Source organism: Parus major, chromosome 1 (genome assembly GCF_001522545.3).
Source record: "Parus major isolate Abel chromosome 1, Parus_major1.1, whole genome shotgun sequence".
NCBI classification, from domain to species: domain Eukaryota; kingdom Metazoa; phylum Chordata; class Aves; order Passeriformes; family Paridae; genus Parus; species Parus major.
The window spans coordinates 64,801,701-64,823,890 of record NC_031768.1 but is presented as its reverse complement, the minus strand read 5'-3'; the positions used below and the strand labels follow the sequence as shown (position 1 = coordinate 64,823,890).

The 22,190-nt window shown below is 39.8% G+C and overlaps 1 protein-coding gene across 1 annotated transcript in view; it reads left to right on the top strand.

The window, feature by feature from the left end:
• The window catches only part of RFXAP (regulatory factor X associated protein), a 48,817-nt gene extending 27,633 nt beyond the window's left edge, over positions 1-21,184 (top strand). The window contains exons 2-4 of the mRNA XM_033514037.1: positions 10,747-11,542; positions 13,992-14,099; positions 15,930-21,184. Of these exons, the coding sequence (XP_033369928.1) occupies positions 10,747-11,542; positions 13,992-14,099; positions 15,930-16,040 (1,015 nt within the window). The 3' untranslated portion in view covers positions 16,041-21,184. The remainder of the gene's footprint in view (positions 1-10,746; positions 11,543-13,991; positions 14,100-15,929) is intronic.
• The last annotated feature ends 1,006 nt before the right edge of the window (positions 21,185-22,190 follow it).

Genomic DNA, 22,190 nt, shown 5'->3' with positions numbered 1-22,190 from the left:
GTAAAATCCTGCTACAGATGCTCATACTCAGTTATGAACCTTGTCATAACTTGTGTGGACAATTGTGTGATAATTGTGTGGACAATTCATGACTGGAATCTGTTTAAAAATCACTTTCCACACTATTTCCTTAGTGTTCCTTTATTGTTTGTGTACAATACTGATATTAATCTGAGTGCACTGATACAATGTCAAATTACTTAACTAAGCCTTAACATCTTACATTTTCTACTTTTCTCAAACAAATGTACACTATCTTAAAAATATAATTAAAAAACAAAACCAAAACCAGACTCAACTTTAAAGTTTGTATTTCCAATTAAAAAGAAACTTCATGGGCACTTATTCTGTATTTGATATCCAACTCTTTAACAGTTATAATTCATGTCTAGTCTTCACTACTGAAAATTTATATATGTGTGACTTACCTCAGGATACCCAGTATATATTGCTTTGAGCTATCATCCCTGTCTTTGGAATACTGCTGCAGCATTGGTAGTCTTCCTGCCTCTTGGAACAGCTATGGTAATCCAAGATTTAGTAGAAGGGAATTTCAACCAGCTCCTCAGATCTCTGGGTACAAATTATACAGGACTGTAGACTTAACAAAATTTTTCTTTTGCAGATGTTCAATATCCCCCTGAGTTGCTAGAGAACTGGAAAAAACTTTTAATTTCTTCTTATTCTAGAAAAATCATGGTATATTTTCAATTAATTAACAGACATACTTATTAAGCCTCTGGGTTTTTTTCCTTCATAATAACTTTATCATCTTCATTTAATAGCAGGCCTAGGAAGAATACATTTTCTAAAAATCTTCAGCTTCTCATATTTCCTATGTGATGCTAATATTTTTCTACATTTCATGATCACATATGCCTCCTTACCGATTTTTCATTACATATAATTTAATGTTCCCAAGGTCTGCCCTGGCTTCATTACTGGGCCAAGATTGGCTCTAAGCCAAAGCTGTCCCTTCTGATAGACTGGAACTGTCTTTTTTAACCATCTGATAAAATCTTCTTTTAAATCAATTACTTTCTGTTTTTTTTCTAAACTATTTTGCTCACATTTTTTTCCCGTTTCAAAGTTAACTCCTATACACATGATGTCTATCCTTATGTGTAGCATATATTTTCATAATTACTGTTTAGGGTAATTTTTTTTCTGCAGTGACTGCAATTAGTCTTGATTGCTGGCTCCCTTATTTTCTACTCTGTGATTAATTTTTCTTTATCATAATCTGGCACTTAGTATCCCTCATGTAAGTAAATTACTATCTCTAATTTTTAGAAGGTGTTAAAATGTCTTAGCACTGGCAGTCTAAACCCTTCCTTGGTATCCTATGCTTTTAATGTAATAGGATGATGTATTTGTTATAAACTGATGAAAGATCAAAAGTTGTGTGGTTTGCCTGACTGGGACATGCCTGAAAGACATTACTTTAAGTACAATCAGTTTATTATGTGGGAGTCAAGAAGCAGATAAGACCAACAAGGCTAGACATGGGTTACAGAGCAATTCATGCGGATTACATTAATACACAAAGTCATGCTGGTTGTCTTGCCTGTCAGCAAGCTACCAAGAAATTAAGGATACTATATACAAGCTCAAGTCTGATCTTTGACTTGATGGTGGAAATAGGCCAAACTCAGTTGCAATTGGTCATATAATTGCAAACATCTGGTCAGGGGGAAACATACAAGGTCATGGGGAAACTAGGACTAAACACAGTGAAATAAGTTATTAGCCTTTGGGAATCCCACTGCAGTTAAGAATGGTGACCTGTTTTTGTTTTAGTGCTTCTTTTTCTTTTATTTCCATGAGAAAGATGGATCTTCCAGACATTGCCTGAGTAAGTTACAGCATTGTGACTTTCTTGGGAGTATGGCTTGAGTTGTGGAAAAAACTGTCAACAATTAAAGAGCTTGTAGATCCAAATCCAGCTTTGAGTGGTTTTTGTGCAACTGTGTGGAAATTGGCAAAGTTGACTTTGTTCTTACTGATTTTAATGTGGCTGTTAAGGCTTTAAATCAGAGCTGCATTTTGCAATTAGCCATTCCTTACACTAGTGCCTATTTAAAAGAGAAAAAGGGCAGACTGTAACATCTAGATTCTCTGCATCTAAAAATCTTTTGTAATACAGGCAGTTTCAGGGGAGCACAATGGTTTAAACTTTCAACTTGTGTTTGTTATATAAAACACAGCATTGGCATTTTTCATCACCACTAATCAAGTCCAAAATCTGGATCTGTGTACTCCTTACACTGCAGAATATCAATTAGTTTTATCCTCAGAGCACTGGTCCAAAACTACTGGTCCTCATCATTTCAGTATAAAAAAAAAAAGAGGACTCTTGATCAAGTGACAGTGCCAAAAAGAAGCAAAGAGGAATAAATTTACAGTTTTCAGATTCTGACATGTTTCTAAACATGAATTATAATTCTTTATTGAGAAAAAACAGTTGAGCAAGAATTACCTGGTCCTTAGTCAACTTTTAAAAATTACTTGGAATAAGACTCTTCACTAAAGCTGTTGTGTGAAAAATAATTTATAATAAGAAAATAATACCATGGCAACCATTTTCTTTATTACAAAGAATCATTCAACAGTTGCAATATAAGGATTGTACAACAGTTGCAATATAAAGAGGAACATTTAGAAGTGGCGTGCATTTTTTATGTAAATAATTCTGTTGAAAAGAGGATAAGTCAAAATTATCCTTATGTCAATATATGGGGAACTAAAAAAAATGTCTTAATGGTTTGAATATTCAAATTGCATTATATGCTTCCTACTCTGCTTTCAATAATTTAAATGCCCAGCTCTATATTGGATGCACAGGTCTAGGAAATTGAGAGCAGTGGACAGAAATGTCTAGATTGCACATTTTTCCCTTCCAAACACTATTCACACTATAACAGATTGTGTGGCACAGACCACTATGAGACTCTTCACAAAGCACAAAAAATGATAATGAATGCTAACAGTTCAATAAGCCTACAAGTTGCCATCTATTTAGAACACAAAACAAACTTTACAATTACACATACAAAGTCCTCATGGAGAACTTGTCCTTACTTCTCTCAATATTTAATATGCCAGAACCCTCAGCACTTTTCCCAGGTTTCCCATACAGTTATCCATGAATCTCTCTGCTTTCTGAGGTAGACTTGCAGACTCAACATTTTCTCCTCTAGGACATTACTTGTGGCCCTTGGGAGGTGAGGAATCCTACTTTTTCTGCAAGTTACTCCATACCATTAATAATGTTTATTATCTATTTTCAGCTCATAAAAAACATTACACAGAATTCCATCACTGCAGCCCCAACACTTCCATTTTCCTGTACCAAACAGAATTACAGAAAATCTGCAGCAGTTGGGGTGGCATAGCTCAAAGGAGAAAATTGTTCCCTGCTTCTTAGAGGAGATTGTATCCTCTGAGATCTATAACACAGTAACTCCTTTACAAGCTCCATGAACATCTGACACTTCTTTGAAAAATTCTGTACCTGAAGTTGACCATCTCCAATGTACAAAGGGACATAATCTTCACTAATATTCCTGTACCAGAATATGCAACCAGTAGCATTTCTCAACATAACTATTAAGTCTGCAGTCACCAAACTAACTTCTATTTTCCTGTACGCCAATAGGTAATTCTAAAACAATAACCAGGATCTGGACAAGGTCTGAGTGTCTCCTGAATAATACAAGCCACTCACCCCAACTGGGAGAAGTTCAGCCTGTGGATTACAACATTTATCCTTCTGACAGGAATACATAAAAAATTATGTAGAAACAGATGTGCCTCAGCCAAATGGTGACACCAGGGACTTGTGGGTTCACAAAAACCTTCAGTAAAAATACATGGAAGAGCTCTTTTGCCTAGAAATTTTGCTACTTAAGTACAAGTGTGTGACACGCCTACAGAAATACATGCATCAGGTATATGTAGCTGAAGTGCCAGAATGCTAAAATGACTGTAGATCAATACAAATGCTTGAGTTGGTGTTGCATGACAGGACCAAGAAACTCAATGTGTGAGAAAAATGTTTCATGTAAAGTAGCTGTCCCAGGGCATCTGATAACTAATCAAGGAACTGTCCCTAGATCTCTGAAAGAGAAAAAAGGCAATTGTAATTAGAAGCTATAAAATAATGACTAAGCTGTGTGCTAATGGCCCATTAATGAATCCCTTTTGAGCTCCCTGAAAGCTGGTTTCAGGCTCCTGTACTTGGAACCAGTTTGATGTAGTTGGAAGGCTGGGTCCTGACTCCTCCAAAATTAAACTGTTTAAACATCCAGCTTTAATAGAATGGCTTTGGAAACAGATGGGTCCCCAAGGGTGTTCCAACAGGCTGTTGCTCATGGATGCTTCAGAGCCAGCATTCAGGTCCAAATTAGACATGTTCTTGTTTGCCAAGATGAAAGGCAGAATAGCTGTATGCACGCAGTACAAAGACAGCACACTTGTCTAGAAAATGTTATTCCTGTACCTAAATAAAATCTTGTAATGTCAGTCTGAGAAAAGAGAGAATAAATAGCTTCTTAGGCACAGATACATGATTTACTGAGGATCAAGCTATGCTTCTGTCCTGTACCATGATAATTCCTTCCCCACTATCCTGCAAAAATTAATTCCTTCCAGTCTCTGATAGTCTGAATCTGATCATAATAAAGTCTCTACTTACGAACTAACTTCCTTTGTATCTGCCTGTACTTGCCAAGGATTTAAAAGAGAACAGGAATAAGTTATTGAGCAGAATATAACAAAATATTTCACATGCCATGAATTGGACTCTTCTCCCTGACTTTCTATAGAGGAAGAGTGGGCTAGGAAAGCATATAAATGAGGACCCAACAGATCTTATTTATTGAGAGTTCTTACTATGCAATTTCATAAACCAGGGCATCTTGACTTTCCTGTGTCAGGAACACTCTATGCCTCTGCCCCTAGCTTTGTGGGTGCCCTCTACATCACTGCATTACAAAGAAGACAGTGATTGTGATTTTCTTGCTCTTTAAAGAATGGTGGCTTAAACAGAGAAAATCAAAAAACACCCCCCCCCCCACAAACTTGATATTGAAAAACAAAACAGAAAAGCCTAAAAAGGTAAAAGAAGGGATAAAGTTGCTATTTCACAGCTTTAACAAAATGCTAGAAAAGTGTGCAAAAATAGTTCTAGATCAAGAAAGAAAATCCTGTGAATAGGTTAGAGGCACCCTTTCCACTAAGGGGATTCTCAAGTGTGAAATACATCTTTCAGAAAAACTAGATACTTTTGATAACACTTATATGTGAGAAATGTGTGGCATTAAGCCAAAAATAGAAAATATAAATTTTGCCGTCCAGATAACTATGCCAGAAGTAAATCTTCCAACTTTTGCTTGAAATGACATGCAAAGCATACTTATGAGAGCTATATAGAAGATACTTCACTGCTTGATTAAAGTGATAAAAGATTACTCAGAACATAACCTGTGAATAAGTTGGTGAGTGACCCCAAAGTGTGATTCCCTTAGATCATGGAAAAGAGTTGCTGGTGAGAAGCTCAACAGGACCTGGCAGTGTTTGCACACAGCCCAGAAAGTCAATCATATCCTGGGTTGCACCAAAAGGGGGTTGGCCATCAGGTCAAGGGAGGGAATTCTGCCCCTCTACTCCACTCTTGTGGGACCCCACCTAAAGTGCTGCCTCCAGCTCTGAGTTTCCCAACATAAAGGCGGTGAGATACTGGCACAGGTTGGCCAAAGAACCTGTGGATGCCCCATCCCTGGAAGTGTTCAAGGCCAAGACTGAATGGGGTTTTGAGCAACCTGATCTAGAAGAAGGTATCTCTATCCATGGCAGGAAGTTTGAACTAGATGATTTGTAAGGTCCCTTCCAATGCAAACTGTTCTGTGATTCTATGAACATGGCATGAAAGCCAGAACACATGATCAGTGTTAGCAGTTGTAAGATAGGAAGGAAAAGATGCTGATGTTCAGACACAGGTATGAGTTGCTTGTATTTGGCAGCCACAGCTGCTGGCAATGGACAGAGCAGCTAATCTGACATATTTCCCTGCCGGGAAAGGATTGCTTCCCTTATCTAGAGCTTTGCTTCCATCTAGTTACAACTTTCTTAATAAGCAAGGCTCTCCCTACTTCTACTGAAAGAGAATGTTCCATAGTCTAAAACTGAGCTCACTGCTTTTCTTTTTACATTTTTGCAAATTTATCTCATTTTTTATATTTACTGCTTCGTTAAGGATAATGATTATACCTATTTTTTTCTACAGCAAGCAATTTTCTGTTACTTGTAGTTTCTTGACTATAAGGAGAGAAATATTACTTTAAAGTAGGCCTGAATTTAATGATTTAGATTGAGAGGGAATCAACCTGTAAAACGGTAATAATTAGAATTAGCAATGCTGACCCTGCCAAAGTGCTCACTGTTCCATACCACAAAGGCATATATAACAACTCACATTGACTAGGAGACAGCTCATGACACGTCCAAGGATCTTGGCTCTGCAAGGGGGGAAAACATCCAGAATGACACTGATCCTACCCAGAGGCTAAAAGCAATAAACATGATCCATTCATTGTGAATGGAAATCACCTACACTAACAAAATGGGCTGCTGTTAAGGTTTCTGCAGTTCAGAAATTTTAAAGAACATCAAAGAAACACTGTTTTGAAGTTTAGTAGTGTTCCAGTAAGTAAAGCTGTGGAGAGAACAGGGGTTAAAAATTGTCCAGTGTGAGCTCCGAGGTACAGTCTAACACCTCTCCTGCACACTTTTATTCATGTCTATTTTTGACTGGTTTTACTGTACTGTGATTGTTAATTTTATTTAAAAAGCTGATTTATATATGTCTAATTTTGTGTAAACATATGGAATATTTTCTTCCAGCATACTTATTTAATTTATCTGTTGTCATGGGTCAAAGATAACCATGTTAAATGAGAGGGACCTGGGGAAAGAAACCTATTTCTAATGGCCATTTTTGTCACACATATACTAAAACCAGAATATATATATATTAATGGAAACCAAACTTCCATTTAGTTATTTTTTTTTATTTCTTATTTCTTTATTTTTTATTTCCATGATTGCAAAAACAAATTTGTCTGTAATTCATAAAGCTAAATGAGTTTCTGATTACACTCACTTTGTACACTTGAACAGTGCAAAGAGAGATGTTTATAAGATTTGATGAAATAGGCATAAAATTTTTGTACACTTATCTGAAAAGCAAGCTTTAACAGACTGATTACAGTAGCTTAAACTCCTTTGCCTTGCTATTTGTGGTAAGACTTCAGCACTCATTGGCACCTGGGCATTTGTATCACTGAGCACATTGATCACTGAGCTTCACCTTCCTTTAAGGGCAGATTCGTTTTCAGACTGCTGAGCTTTTCAGTCTTTCTATGACTGTATCATTGTGCAATTTGGCTTGAACATCAAGAGCAAGCAGGAAGAATAAATGGGGAGTTGGCTAAGCAGTACAAAGTACAACAAAGCAGAAAAATCTCTCTTGATTATACACTTGCATTTGGATTCCCTCATCAAATGATGTGTTTCTAAAGAGATGTATTTTAAAAATGATTAGTTCTCAGCTTCCTCCAGCAATCTTCATTCGTTCCTGTTTATCTTTCAAGTACCACTCATTTCTGTTTTAAATGCTCTCCTTGACACAAGCTGTTAATTTTATGACAAATAACCAATAGCAATAAGGTTTCAAGATACTTTGCATTTAGATTATGTTTGTAGGGATATCACAACACTGGATGTATGAATTTCAGAGTCTCATGTCTCACAGAAGTTCTTAGTATGGCCTGTGTTCTTACAGCACATGATAAAGGCAAATGCTCTTCTGTGTAGATGATATATAGACAGAGAGACACACAGATAGATATTAACTCAACAAAATTCATTCATCTCTTATGGAAGCGTGTTAAAGTAACAATTTGAAAATATTACTTCAGCTATAATCATTAGTACTATCTTGGTTTGTAAGCAGGACAAATCAGCTTCTTCAACAATTATTACCTTCCTGAATCTTAACCTGTATCTGTTTTTTAAAATGTTGATTCTGAGACAATTAAGAACTGGATGTTAAGAACTAGCACAGAAATCTAGAACATTAAAATTAACTATTTCACCAACACAAATGAAGAGACAGCAGAAAATCAGAGAATATATATATTTATTTAGAGATGTCAGCCTAAGGGCAAATGAATTTATTACATTTCAGTAATTGTATTTGTTTTCTCCTTTTAATTGCACCTGGGAATACAAAACATGATGCAACTGCACCTGGCTGGATAGCAATGATGGACAGATTGCTGATAAAATTTTCCAAACATAACCTTCCTTTTCCAACAGATTTACAGAAGTGCAGCCCAAGGAAACAACTACATGTTTGATTTCTTTTCCATCAGAGTGTTTCTCTTTTCTGAGCAAACCAGGCAGAAAAGAAGAAAACACCAATGGCAGGTTTTTAAGAAGGACTTAGGCTGTCACTAATTTACTACCTGTGTATGTTTCTATGCCCTCAAGCAAGCCAATTACAAGGTTCTGGGGTAAAAAAAAAATAAAAATGGATAATGCTTCACATTCCAGTACAGTAATAGACTTAATAAATAGCAAATTGATTTGCTAATTAATTAACCCTTTCAATATCTTTGTAATGTACTGTTACTTTTCTGCGTCGTTTTATTGCTCTTTGTTCTTCAGAGGAGGAAAATGAGAACCATGCAGTTGAGGTATGCTTCCAGGCATAGTCTCCAATGAAATCCCCATGTGTTACAAGAGTGTCTAAGGTAGAATTTGACTTGTTCTACAAGAGAGGGAGTTTCCAGCAGAGCATTTAGTTAGTAACCTTAACTCCATGAACAATTTTCTCATGTAGCCTTTAATTGCTTTGGTCTGCTGGTCAGATTGGCCCATGCCAAACCCTGCTGTCTCAGTGGGGCTTCACCCAAACAACTCTTCTTCCTGTAATTTAAAGGCTATCAGATTCCTGCTTCTTTTAATTAGTTCTCTGTGTACGCATGCAGGGAATGTGACTGGAGAAAAATGTGATTTATTTTGATTCATTATTACTTTGGACTTTTATCTTAATGTCAGGAAAACTTATAATTTTAGGAAGACATCCTTCCAAGATGCATTTAAAGCAAAACAAATAAACTAAAATTATTTCAATGGACATATAAGATGAAAAAAACCCCAAACATCTTGTGATGACATCAAAATAGTTAAGAAGCAGGAGGAAAACAACGCTATGTGTAATTCTTGTATGTTTCACTACTGACACAGATCAAGGCTGAGTCCTAAAGAAAAGTTCTGGCAAGTTGTCCCATCATGGCTGTAACAGAGATGAAGGCCACTGAAGCAGATGTGGGGAAAGTAAGTCTTCACAGACAAAAATAGTCTGTAATTCCAACTCCAGTTTAAACCCTGGAGCTGGAGAACATCTCGCCCATGACTGTTTGGTCAAGGGCAATGAGGATATTTACTCAGTTCACTGCAATTTTTCTAAGACTATACCGATCATTAACTATTTTGACAAATGAGAAAGAAGTGTATTATGACAAGATCGAGGGTGAAACAGAATAGCTACAACTGCAAACAGCATAATCATTTATCTTAGTGACAGGAAAAGGGAGATGCAGTAATTGCCAGGGAATAAATGGAGTCAGCAGTGTTCTTTAATAAGGGGTGAACTGCTGTGTGCAATGAGAAAGGCAAGAACCCATGGAAAGTAAGGAGGTAAGACAAATAAAGGGGGCCAGCAGCAGGTGATCAAGGAGATAGATGGAAGTCAGTGGGACTTCTCTGCAGCCATGAAGAAGTAACCCAAGGAGAGAACTGATACCCAAAGGAAGAAAGGGCAAGGAGCAGCATTCTGACAGCACATGGGCTGTCACTAGAGGCAACAAAAAGGCTAACTGGGTGAAACCAAACTGTATCCCTGTATGTGCACTCTCAAGTGACAGTGGATGAAGAGCAAGGATACAAGTACAGCCTAGAGACAGCACTTGGGATGATCAGTGGCAGGAAAGCTTGGGTCTAGACAGCCATCACATAACCACAGTAGGCTGAGCAGGCTGATGGGGTGTAGAACCCCAGAAGATAATGCGTACGTCTCAAACGATAGCTGGCTAGCCACAGAGCCAAACAAGGATTGTTTGCACTAACAGGCAAGGATTGCTGCTGTTAACACTCTGTGAGAAAGAGCAAAATGTGGCTGGAGACGGGGGCCATGTGGAGGGAGGGTGGCACTTTTCCAGGACAAACAGCCTTGTTGTAGTTCCTGGAGATGAGCACAACGCAGTATTACACAAGCACAGGAATGAGGGCCAGATGTGGGCATGGACTGTGGGAGGAGATCAAGACCATCCAAGTCCCTCAAAGTCCTCTGAGCTATTTCCCAAAAGATCTGAAAGAACAGCCTGCACACGATAATTAATTTGCACAGAAATAGAGAAGCTTGTCTATGAAAAGGTACCCCCCTCCAAGCCTGGGTAGCACCTCTTTTTCCTCTTCTCTTTTCCCTCCTTTTTTAATTTTCTTTTTTTTCCCTCTCTCTGACCCCTCACCCCCTCTTTAATTCATCTTTTCTTTCTTTCCTTTCACCCTGCCCCTTTATCCAAAACCCACCACCGTGGGCTTACACAGTAGGTCAAGGACTACCGAACCAATTCCCACGCCAAGCGTGCAACACTAATAAAACTTTCTGACTGCTTGCAGGCTCCCCTCTGACTCCCATCGCTCCTTTCGATCACGAACATCTATCGCCCGAGGCCAAACCACACTGGTGGCTCTAACAGGGCCACAAAGGCTTCCAGCCAGCGGTGCCGCTACAGCCAGGCCCCACAGTCCCTCACAGCGCCCCGGGGGCGGGGCCTCCATTACCGGGGCCCCTCCCCCGAGCGCGGCCGGGGCGCCTGCGCAGTGCGCGCGGGCGGAGGCGCGGGAGCGGCGCGCTCAGGGATCGGTCGGGCCGGGTAGGGCCGCTCTGCGGGGTAGCCCCGCCGCCGCTCCCGCCTCCGCCGCCTCTTCTTCCTCCTCCTCGCCGCCGCCGCCGCAGCGGCAGTTGACGCTGCTCGTGATGCAGCCCGGCGGCGGCGAGGAGGCGGCGGCGGGGGTGGTGCTGCAGCCGAGCGCCGACACGCAGCTGCCGCCCTCCGCTAGCGGCGGCCTCATGGTGTTCTACGAGCTGGGGCCCGCCGGCGAGGTGGAGGTGGCGGAGGAGGAGGCCGAGGCGGCGGGCGGCGAGAGCACGGCCAGCCTGGAGGAGCTGGAGGAGGAGGAGGTGGCGGCGGCGGGGGCTGCGAGCGGCGAAGCGGCGGCGGGCGGCGAGTGCAAGAGCTGCACGTACGAGGGCTGCAGCGAGACCACCACGCAGGTGGTGAAGCAGCGCAAGCCCTGGATGTGCAAGCGGCACCGCAACAAGATCTATAAGGACAAATACAAGCGCAAAAAGAGCGACCAGGCCCTGGGGGCCGGCGGGGCGGCGGCCGCGGGGGGCGGCCCGCGGGCCGAGGTGAGGCGGGGGCGGCGGGGCCTCGGCCGGGCCGCCCACGGGTGCCCCGTGGTCCCTGGGAGTAGGAGCTTCCCTGGGAGTAGGGGCTCCCCTGGGAGTAGGGGCTTCCCTGGAAAGCCGGGTTCTGTCAGACGGCCAGGGAAAAACGAAGAAGCGTAGGGCCGTCCCATAGCTCGCGCTTCTTCCTGTTTGCCAGAGCAAACTCCGTTTGTTTTCAGCTCGGACATAAATTGTAGAAGCTTACAGTTATACCAGAAGATTCCAGGAAAAGAAATTTTTTCCTGCGGTAGGAAAGTATCGATCTAAGAGAGATGTCAGACTTGTTTTTCAGCTGGTGCTGAAGTCTGGGGTTTTAAAGTCACAAAGGCCGTTGGGTATCAGGTGCATAAAAATCAGTTGTGTAGGTTCTTCAGGATGCTTTTTTGTTATCTTATATTAAATACCTAAATATTTTGACCACCGCTGGCTTATACTTAACTTGAATAAGCTTATATGTACTGTTTAGATGGGGAAATACTGTCAAGTGGGAAAACTTATGGTAACGCTCAACTTTTTAAATACTTTTTCCTACATTTGTGACTCAGCTAGGACCACACACTTGTCTGATAGTCGCTTGTACAGAGCTAGTGTTTCAGATATTGTATTTAGATGAGACAGAAAAAGGGAAATAGTTTTACTCTTGAAGGTGCTGGGTGATTTGTGCTCAAAGGGGCAGGTGTAAAATAGTGATTGCCAGAAGAAAAAAAAATCTTACCTAGCACTCCTGCTAGAAGCAAACCTTTTATGTCATCACTGCTGTGTCTGGGTTTGTGTGATTTGGAACTGATCTAACTGCAAAAATCTTTTCCTGTATCTGTTTTTCTTAATATAAATATAGTAGTAATCATAGTGGGTGTCACACGAAGGAATCTTCTTTTTTATGTCTGTAAAAGCCATGAGGCAGGTGCATTAAAAAAAGGAAGTGTACGTGATGCTGCTAGGGCATATCCTCTCATCTTCCCTTTCAGTTCAAAGGACTTGCTGAGGTTTTCCTGATATATTCTGTAACCATAAGTGATATGTGTTCCATAAAGTATTTTGTATTTTTGATGAACCTTTGTAAGCTCTGAGCCTCTGTTACATTCTGGTAGTTTCTTCAGGTCTGCTGCCTGGTGTGAATACTCACCTTGTTTTTGAATCTTGTTGGTGTTAACCTAATTTGCCAGGTAGTGTTTATATTAGAACAATTCCTCTTGTGTTTGTGATATTCACTTTGAAGGCCTGCCTCTAAGTTTTTTCCTTCTTGCATTGAAAAGGCATAGCATGCTTGTTTCCAAGGAAAAAGTTACACACTTTTAATATCCTTGCTGTTTTGTGAGCCTTTTCTAATTTTAGTAGCTACTTCTCTTTTCAGTGAGTTAAGAGAAGCTGCACAGATTATTCAAGAGGAGAATGAATTCTAGATCTATGTATCAGCATGATTTCCCCTCTTCTGTCTTCCTTCCCTGATAGTTCATCTTGCTAGATTCATGATGTGTCTACACAAATACTTGTTCTAGTTCAGAAAAGGGGACAGTATGTCAGAAGGATAAAAATGCTTCATTTGATATAGTGATGGGTTAAAACTTTTAGCTCTGTAGCATGAAATAGTGATTAGTGCATGTTAGAAGAGGGTGGGTTTTCTTTTCCCAGTTTGTGTGAGTGCAGGTTGCTTTGAATGTAAGGAAATTAGTGCCTGAAGTTGCAGAAGAGAGGAGGGTATTTAGTGCTAAACTTTTTTTTTTTTTACAGTGGTGTTTATTAAGGCCATTTTTAGTAGAAGCTCCTAATAGAAGTTTAATTTTTCACTTCTGTGGGCAGGATAGAAGTGGAAGATACTGGCATAGTTTGTTGTTCCTGCTTTTGAGCCCTTTCAGGTAAATGGAAGTGTCAGTAAGTTTTGAATGTAATATATATAGGAATTCAACATTGGTTGAAATTTTCCAAAGCTTTCATATTTTCCTTACAGCAGATTGTAGAACCATGTTTTATTAGTGTGTCTAATTCAGATGACTGGTGGTTGTACAGGAAACAGAATAGACTTTGGTATCACTAGGATTATTGTCATTTCTGCCCAATTACAAATGGTAACTATTATTCATTTTCATAAGCTGGAGGCTGACCTGTTGTGACTTGACTTTTAAGAAATGTAATCAAATAAATTGAAGCCATTAACTAGTCCTAGGAACCTCTTTAATTTTGCAGTGTAGAAGACTAATTCAGCTGCATTTGCTTCACTCTTGCTGGTGAAATAGTGAAAGGAGATAGAAAGGAGATGCTGGGTCTTGGATAGATTTCCATTCGTGTGCTGTTACTTTCCTCTGCAGATTAAGGAGGCAAATGTTCTTTACTTTTGGGATTTTCTGAGTATCATTGTATCAGAGTTTATAGTCTGACCTCCCTTTTTTTGTTTGTTTTCTGTCATGTGCAGGATAGTGTTGAAGGTTCAGTGTCTGTGACAAAGCAGAGATCAGGATCCATTGGAGATCGCCCAGCAAGACCTACTCTTTTAGAACAAGTATTGAATAAAAAGAGGCTGGTAAGTCTTGTTTTGGAGAGGTTTTGAACTCAAATAAAGGTAGTGTAACAATGTTTACCTGTCACCACTGTGAAAAAAAGATCAGTTTAATAAGCATGCACTGCATGTGCATATTTTCAAATTAGAAACATGCTTCAGAGATGTGTGCTTCAGCTTCTCCGTGAAGAATACCAAGATGACTGAATGTAGTGATCTGAAGTTTTGGTAGTAACAGATGTGGTGGTTTCTTTAGGGTAAATAGTGCCTACAGTATAACTGAGATGGATTTAGCTTGTTAAACCGAAGCCTTAGGTAGAAGAATGCATGGACTTAGAGTCTGATGTAAGCTTTACTATGGTGTGTTTTAGAAGTTGTAGACGTATCATATCAAACTTAAAGTTGTGTATATGTGTGTTGATAAAGCAAACTCTGAGCAAACAGTGGTGTATAATATTTGTAGACTGTATGAATGGCATGTCTCATAACTTTTTTAAACACTGGTTTCTCCTTTAACAAATTAAGCCCAGTGCAGGGAAATCATTTCAGTACCTACAGTTAGTTCAGCTTTTTCATGCAACTTTGTTGTATGTTTTTGCAGTCTCTATTCTTCAAAAGCTATTGGGACTCTTTGTCTTCTCTGTGTTACCTGTGCAACACAATTTAACAATCCTCATTACAGTGCTGTCATGCTTGTTCAGAAATTCAGAAAGCCTTAAGAGAAACATCATGTCAGTCTTAAGTGTACAACTACCTAGATGCATTTCTTGATAATTCTTTCTCAATGACAGCACTTTATAGTGATTGTGTCTACAACTCAGAGAACTATTCATAGCTTTTCAGTTTTTATGAGGAAAACAAGTAATAAACTATGGAGTAGTTTTCATATTATCTCTTGTTTGTCATGCCCCACTTAATGGCTTCCTGTTCCCTTTCCTGGCTCTTTCTATCGATGTGGCTTTTAATTAAATTTGAAAGATATCTTATGAATGAAACATTATTTTTTATAGAAGTACAGCAACCAGAATCTCTTTTAATAGATGTTCAGAGCTTATGCACTAATTATGTCAAAGTTCTTTAAGAACTCCAGATTCCTTTCAGTATTCCTGAAATTCAGATTCTCCTTGATCTGGTTCTCACTTCTCTCTTTCTCCTCTGACTTGCAGTTGCAGTACCTCTTTGGTTGTATCACTGAAGTGACTGTGGATAATAAGCAAGCATCTAGGGAATTCATTCAGCTGAAAAATAACCCTTTTCATGTATGACTTTTTGGAAGGATCAATTCTCAACCTGATTTGCCATTTGACCTTACAATTACTTGTACTGCCACAGTGCAGGAATGAGAGTGAACAACCAGAGTTGGATTACAGACTGCAACTCATTCCCTGTGGGTAGAAATGTTGAGAAATTCTGGACAGTCAGTGAAAATTTTAGAATATCTTGGGTTGGAGGGGACCAACAAGGATCATTGAGTCCAACTTCTTGCTTCTCACAGGACTGCCTAAAACTAAAATGTGTCCTATGGGCATAGTCCTGATGATTGAACCCTGACAGGCACATGAGCTTTGCTGCAGGATTATAATATTTTATTCATTTATTAAACTGTTTTTGAGCTATCTGCAGTGAGAAATGTAGATATCAGCTCAGTTGAAGCACGGCTGTAGAACTGAAGCACAATTGAAAGATATTTTGGTTCTAGTATGTCAGCAGATTACTCCTGTTTGTTATACTTAAAAGATTTTTGTGATACTAAGCAACAGCGGGTAACGTGCAAATTAATGTAACGGAAAAATATGGTAGCTATTTAACACATGTGAGTTTTAGAAAGTAAAGTTCACTTTCTGTCTCTTTCAGTCCCTACTCAGAAGCCCAGAAGTAGTGCAGTTTCTACAGAAACAACAGCGACTGTTAAGTCAACAAGCTTTGGAACAAAGGCAGCAACAGTTTCAAGGAGCACCTGGGTAATGAGGAAAGATCAGTGATCTGCAGATGAGTCTGGTGCTGAAGGAGGGACAGGATCTGTATTTTGTATAAATACGAAGAATCTCAATGTTTAAACATGAATGGAAGTTGCTGTTGTTATGTATTTGTTTCTTGTTTGCACTTTTGAGGTTTTGAGCTGCTTGGGTGTCTGCAAACTTGTGAGTAAATCATAGAATGACCTGGGTTTTGTTATGGAAACTTCCCAGTCTGACCATTCATGAGACTCTCTGACAGTCACTCTCCTAGTGCCAGAGACTTTAACTTCTGGAACCAAAGCTCCGTCACTGCGGGTAGCTCCAGTGATCTGACAGGTGCCCCATTTGACTCCCTGCAAAGCCGGCTCACAGTCAGACCAGATTTCCTTCCTGGTTTGACCCCAAGTCCCAGACACTGTGTTCCATGAAGCAGTTTATTAACAGTGTAAAATACAGAAGCAGCCTGGGCTAGTGTCTCCTAGGAGGGATCTCAGACAAAGAAACTCCTGGGCTTTTATACCATCCCAGTGTAAGGCAAGCCTCATTCTTCTCCTTCGTCTTCCTTGCTGAATCTTCTCATGGCACCTCCTGCCATGTCCCTGTGTCCATTCACCTGGCTAGCCACTCATGTTCAAGCCTTTTGTTATGCAAAGAACTGGCAGTTCACTGCCTCCTGTGTTGATCCCACCCACAGCTCAATTTGCACCTCAACCTGTATCTCTTAACTGCAGCTTACAAATCAGCTACCTGCACCAGATGTATTCCTCTGTAGTTGGAAAGGACCTTAAAAGATCAAGTTCCAACTCCCCTGCTTTGAACAGATCACCATGAGAACAATCAGGTCACCATGAAGCTGCCTCTTTTCCAGACTGAATAATCCAAATTCTCTCAGCTATTCCTCATAGGTGTGGTCTTCCATCCCTCTAATCAACTTGTGACCCAACTCTGGATTTGCTGTAACAAATGTCCTTCCTATGTTGTGGGTTCCAGAGCTGGATGCAGTCCACTAGACAGGGTTTCATCAGAGCAAAGGAGGGGCTATGATGGGTTGACTTTGGCTGGACACACAGATTTATAAATTTTCATTACCTGCTCTCCCCTGTCCTTTCACAGATCAGTATTATTTTCCCATCTCAAGAGCATCCTCCACCTCTCCAGATGTCTAAAATCAGGCCATGACTTGGGCTAGATTCTATCAAGATGGGTGCTCAGGAAAGGAAAAACAACACAATTATTTGGCACTAGTGTTGGCCCTGTGCCTCCTACTTTCCTTATTCCTCACAAAATTCATGCTTTATCAGTTCATGTCATTTTTGCTGTTTTACTTTTGCAACATACAACTTACACCACAAATTATTTTCCCCCCAAGGGTAAATCTCCTTGGAGCACACACCAGGTCTCCCCATCCTTCTGCATTACCCACAAAGTACACCTAGGTATTTGAACAAAGACAGTCATATAAATGGGTTTGCTTTTTCTTATAGGGAGAGAAATACACCCCGATTTTCCCAGCAACTTTCTGTGTATAGTATGGGGACCTTATCTCCTCCTCGCATTGCGTAGGGGTTTTGTCTGGGCAGGACCAGGGAGGTTTGCAGATCCCCTGGTATTAATGAGCCAGGTGGCTTCTGTTAAATATACATACCAATCCTTCCATGCCCCAATACCTAACACTTGTAGCATAGTCTTCAGCAGGCCATTATACCTCAGAATCTTTCCAGAGGCTTATGGGTGATACAGGATGTATGTCTACTCAATACCGTGTTTCTTTTACCAAGAGTTTATTGGGTCGTTTTGAAAAAGAGTGCTGTTGTCTGATTTGATTCTCTCCAGGGTACCATGTTGCCACAAAATGTGTCTCTCAAGACCTGAGATGGTGTCTTGAGCAGAGGCAGTGGTTTACAGGGTATGTTGCCAGCCAGTTGTTGCCTCTACCATGGTCAGTATGTAACGCTAGCCTTGGTGTGTTCATGGCAGTGGTCTGATTTGCCAGGCCTCACCATACTGGAAACTCAGTTGCTGCCCTCTATTCCAAGGAAAGTTTACTTCATTGGCTTGGTTGATTGCAGCACTGCTTCTCATTCAAGAATGATCTGTGCAATGGCCTCCATAGTCAGGTCCAGCCATCAATGATGCACCCATCTGTCTGTTACAACTGATGTTTCATGGCCTCATCACGTTACAAGCAGCTTGCCCTTCCAGTCCAAGTGTACCTAAATTAATTCAGTTTTGGCAGCCTGTTCATTGGTAATCCTGTTCATTTTTTTGACATTCTTCAGTGGTGTGGATTTTGGGCATGATGTACCTTTCCAGTCATGTTTTCGACCTGTGCACTGATGTCCTACCCCAGTGCAGGTACAGTCCAGCCCAGATGGGTTTATCCCTGTGTTGCCAATTGATCTCCTTCCATTTTGCAGCCACCTCCATAGGGCATGAGCTACCATCCAGGAGTCAGGATAGAGGCAGGTCACTTTTCCCATTCAGCAGTCTCTGAGGCTAGTTTGGATGGCTTTCACCTCTGCAAACTGGCTTGACTTGCCTTCTCCTTCAGCAGCCTCAATGACTTGTCTGATGCTGCCATGCAGCAGGATCCATCACTAAATAGGGCATAACTTCTTTCTGGTAACTCATTATGTGGGGGTGCTTCTTGTGCACAAGTCTTCTCTGGCAGTGCTCCAAAATCTTTGCCTTCTGGCCAGTCCATGATTTTTTTCCAGAATTCCCAATTGAGCTCATGTAATCAATGCTACCCTTTACCTCAATGCTACCCTTTACTTCATGTACCACTGGCTGTGTGATATGTTAAATGGATGTTTCCTTTGAAATCTGGAGAAGTATTTTCCAATTATTTTTAAACCTTCATTTTAATATTTGTTAATAAAAAATTGTTTATGGTAGCAGTGTTTAGCTGTACACCCTTTTCCTGCCAAAGGTATAATTAACATTTTTCTATATAAACATTTGCAGTTAAACAAGTCAGTCTTTGATGACAATCATTGATGGAAGTCAGTTACTTTCTTTGGACACTATGAAACAAAGTTCTGGAGTTGAGCCAGTCCAGCAATTGCTCAGGGATCTGAGAAATTTATATCCTGTAGAATCCTGCACTAAAGGCAAAGACAACATGCCATCAAGAATTCAATCCAGCAGTTCAGAAAAGTACAAGTAGGTGATCTGTTCATTACCTGCAAGTTGAGTAGGTTTGAAATGTTTCATTGTGCATAGCATGTAAAAGAATTTACATTGAAAAGTTCCTGAAGTGATAAATGGCAAAAAGCATTAAAAAGTATTTGGTGGAAAGTATGAAACTGGGAGTTGGACCTTGTTACATGGATATGTGAAATATAACTTAATCACAGATCAGAATACCACTAATTTTTAATTTTAATAGTCACTAATTTTTAGTGATTAAATTTTAAAGCTTATAACTCGTAATAATAATTCAAAATCTAGTCTTTTCTCAAAAAGACAACAGATCTTTTTGGTAAGACAACAGGTCTCTAATCAGCTGTAGTGCTAGACTTCACAGGTTTTCATCCAATTGAGATTAACTTGTAATTGATTGGGTTAAGAATCCAAACACTATTATATAAGTGTTAAATCACATGTTTTATGTATAAAAAGTTTTGTATTAAGGCACATTTCTGAATAGAGATTATCCAAATGGGTTAGGTGCTTATTACCAAGTGCTACTTTTATATTGCAGCAGTTTGATCCACTAAATAATACCTCTTCAGCGGTAGTTGTTAATCTTACGGATTTTTACAAGCTGTGCTTTTTGTATATACAAAACTTGTTCTGTAGGGATTTATTGTATTTAGCATTGTGCAAGTCGTTTTTTAAAAAACTTGAAAAACTTTGTGTAAACGGTTCTGGACTGGTGAGTAAATTCTTTGGTTTTTCTTTAAAAAAAAAGTCTGTTTTTCTTTGTTTTGTTAAATTTGTATGGGTTTTTCTTCCTGTGCTAAAACAGCCAGTTCTGACAAGACGGCATTTTGTGTTTCAAGATCTTGTTATTTTAGAATTAAGCAAAATCAGATTCCTTTTCAGTGTGTAAGAATATATGTGAAAACATAATTGGCAAAAATTGCAGAATAATGTATTTGATTTTGTTTTAAATGATCAGCTTATAAAAGGTGAACAGCTCATTTGGGTGGACAGATCTGATTAAACTTTTAAAAAATCCAAACCCTCAGGGCAGAAAATTGGCACAGGGAGTGTTGGTTAAGACAGTGCTGACCAAGTTGTTTATGACAAAACAAATGGAAGTTGCTGAAGCTGTGCATAGAGATGTTCAGTACAGTACAGCTTGCCTATCCTGTATTTTTGGTAGTCTGTGATAGCAGCACCATCAGGCTGGTGCAGACACTGGGAAATGTGCTGGGAGCAGCACTCTCCTGTTTGGGCAGAAGATTGGATGGGATTCCCAAGCCAACACTGCATAGCTCTGAGGCACATTTTGTGTTGTCTACTCCCTTTTGTTATTGCAGAACAAAATCTGAATTTTAGGGAGATGAAAATGTGGCACTTCTGTAAGAGTACATTCTTACTAGATCTCTCCTTGTCCTTGAGCAGTTCAAGAACTGCACAGCTGCAAGACTGTTTTTCCACTAACGTCAGTCTGGTCCAGAGGGAAGGCTTCTGTCACAGGGCAGCATCACTGTTCATTGAATGTCTGTCAGATCAGAGCTGTCCCCATCAAAAGAAGACTGACCACCCTCTTGAATCATCAAATCTACCCTAGGACAGTGAGGGATTCATATACCGTACATGGAGATTTTATGCTGAATTAATTTTCAACACATTTTCTTGTGTCGAACATCCCATTACTCACTTAGTGCAATTACTGATTCCTCTTGCCTAAGACCGAGTTGTATGAAAAAAGGCTTTCTAAATGTTCCAGTTCCCAAAGTCACTTGTGGTCATACTGGGACCTACAGCCAATCTCTTTAAAAGAGAAGAATGGGAGACAACAAGGGAAGGAGCTCTTAAAACAGAAAAATCTTTATTAACAGTAAAACACAAGACGTGAATAATCCCTTTTACAATAGAATAATTCCAGCCAAAGAAAGTGGAGTGCATAAAAAAGTGTATTGTTCAGACTAAATGTGTTGTCTTCAGAATGCCTCAAATAAAATGCAGCAGAATGAATGCTTGTGAAAGTGTCCCCTTGGTTAGCAGTCGTTCCATCCTTCTTGGTATAACATGGCTTGGAATAGATTACTCTGGGGCTGGTTGGAGGACTCTGAGCTGCCTGGATCTCTTGTGCTCTGGAAGCTATGTCTGTGATTTTTCATTCTCCAGAGGCAAGAGCCCAAGTATTGTTCTTTATACAGCAACCTACACTAGTTTACAGAATGTCACAAACCGTGAGTAATACTTGTGGATAGTGCAGATGTTTTGCTTTGCTTCTGATGGAAAACAGAGGGCAAAACTATTTGTAAGACATAAGCAACCCTTGTTAATCTGTGGATGACTCACAGTGCTTTTCTTAGCAGACTGATAAATCATAGTTAACACAACCCCATAGTTAACACACCTTGCTCAAATCCATCATTTTATCCCCTTGCATAGAGCTTTGCAACTTTGTGGCTTCATTGATCCACACAAAAAGGCCTGTTTCTTCATTTTCATGTCTCACTTCTCAACCCCATTTATATCACAGAGGTGATATGAAGTTTTAAATTGATAACACTGATTTACCTGCAGAAAGCAGGCTGTGGTACATTTAACTTGTACTTTATTATAAATAATTAGAAACTCTAATTGCTTGAGTAAGTGAAGAAAATTTATCTGAATGCACATTATCTCTGCTCACCATTATGTTTGCTCCCTTGCTCTTGTTTGCAAAGCTTCTCATGGACATAACTGTGAACTAATAAGACAACACACACTTTAGCATCAAATAAACCACTTTGAAATATGATGTGCTCGCTCACTACTGTGAAAGTGCAAGGGGTAAGATTTTACCAAGTTTTTTCTAGCTTTTCTTTGCTGATGAGGTCTGTATTTAAAATTATTAACTGGTTGGCTATTTCACCCTATGCTATTCATATGCAATATTATTTGAATACTAACACAGAATATAAAATAGCAGCATCCATGGATAATAAAAACACTATGACTGAAGATCTAAAATGTGTTCACAATTAGCTGC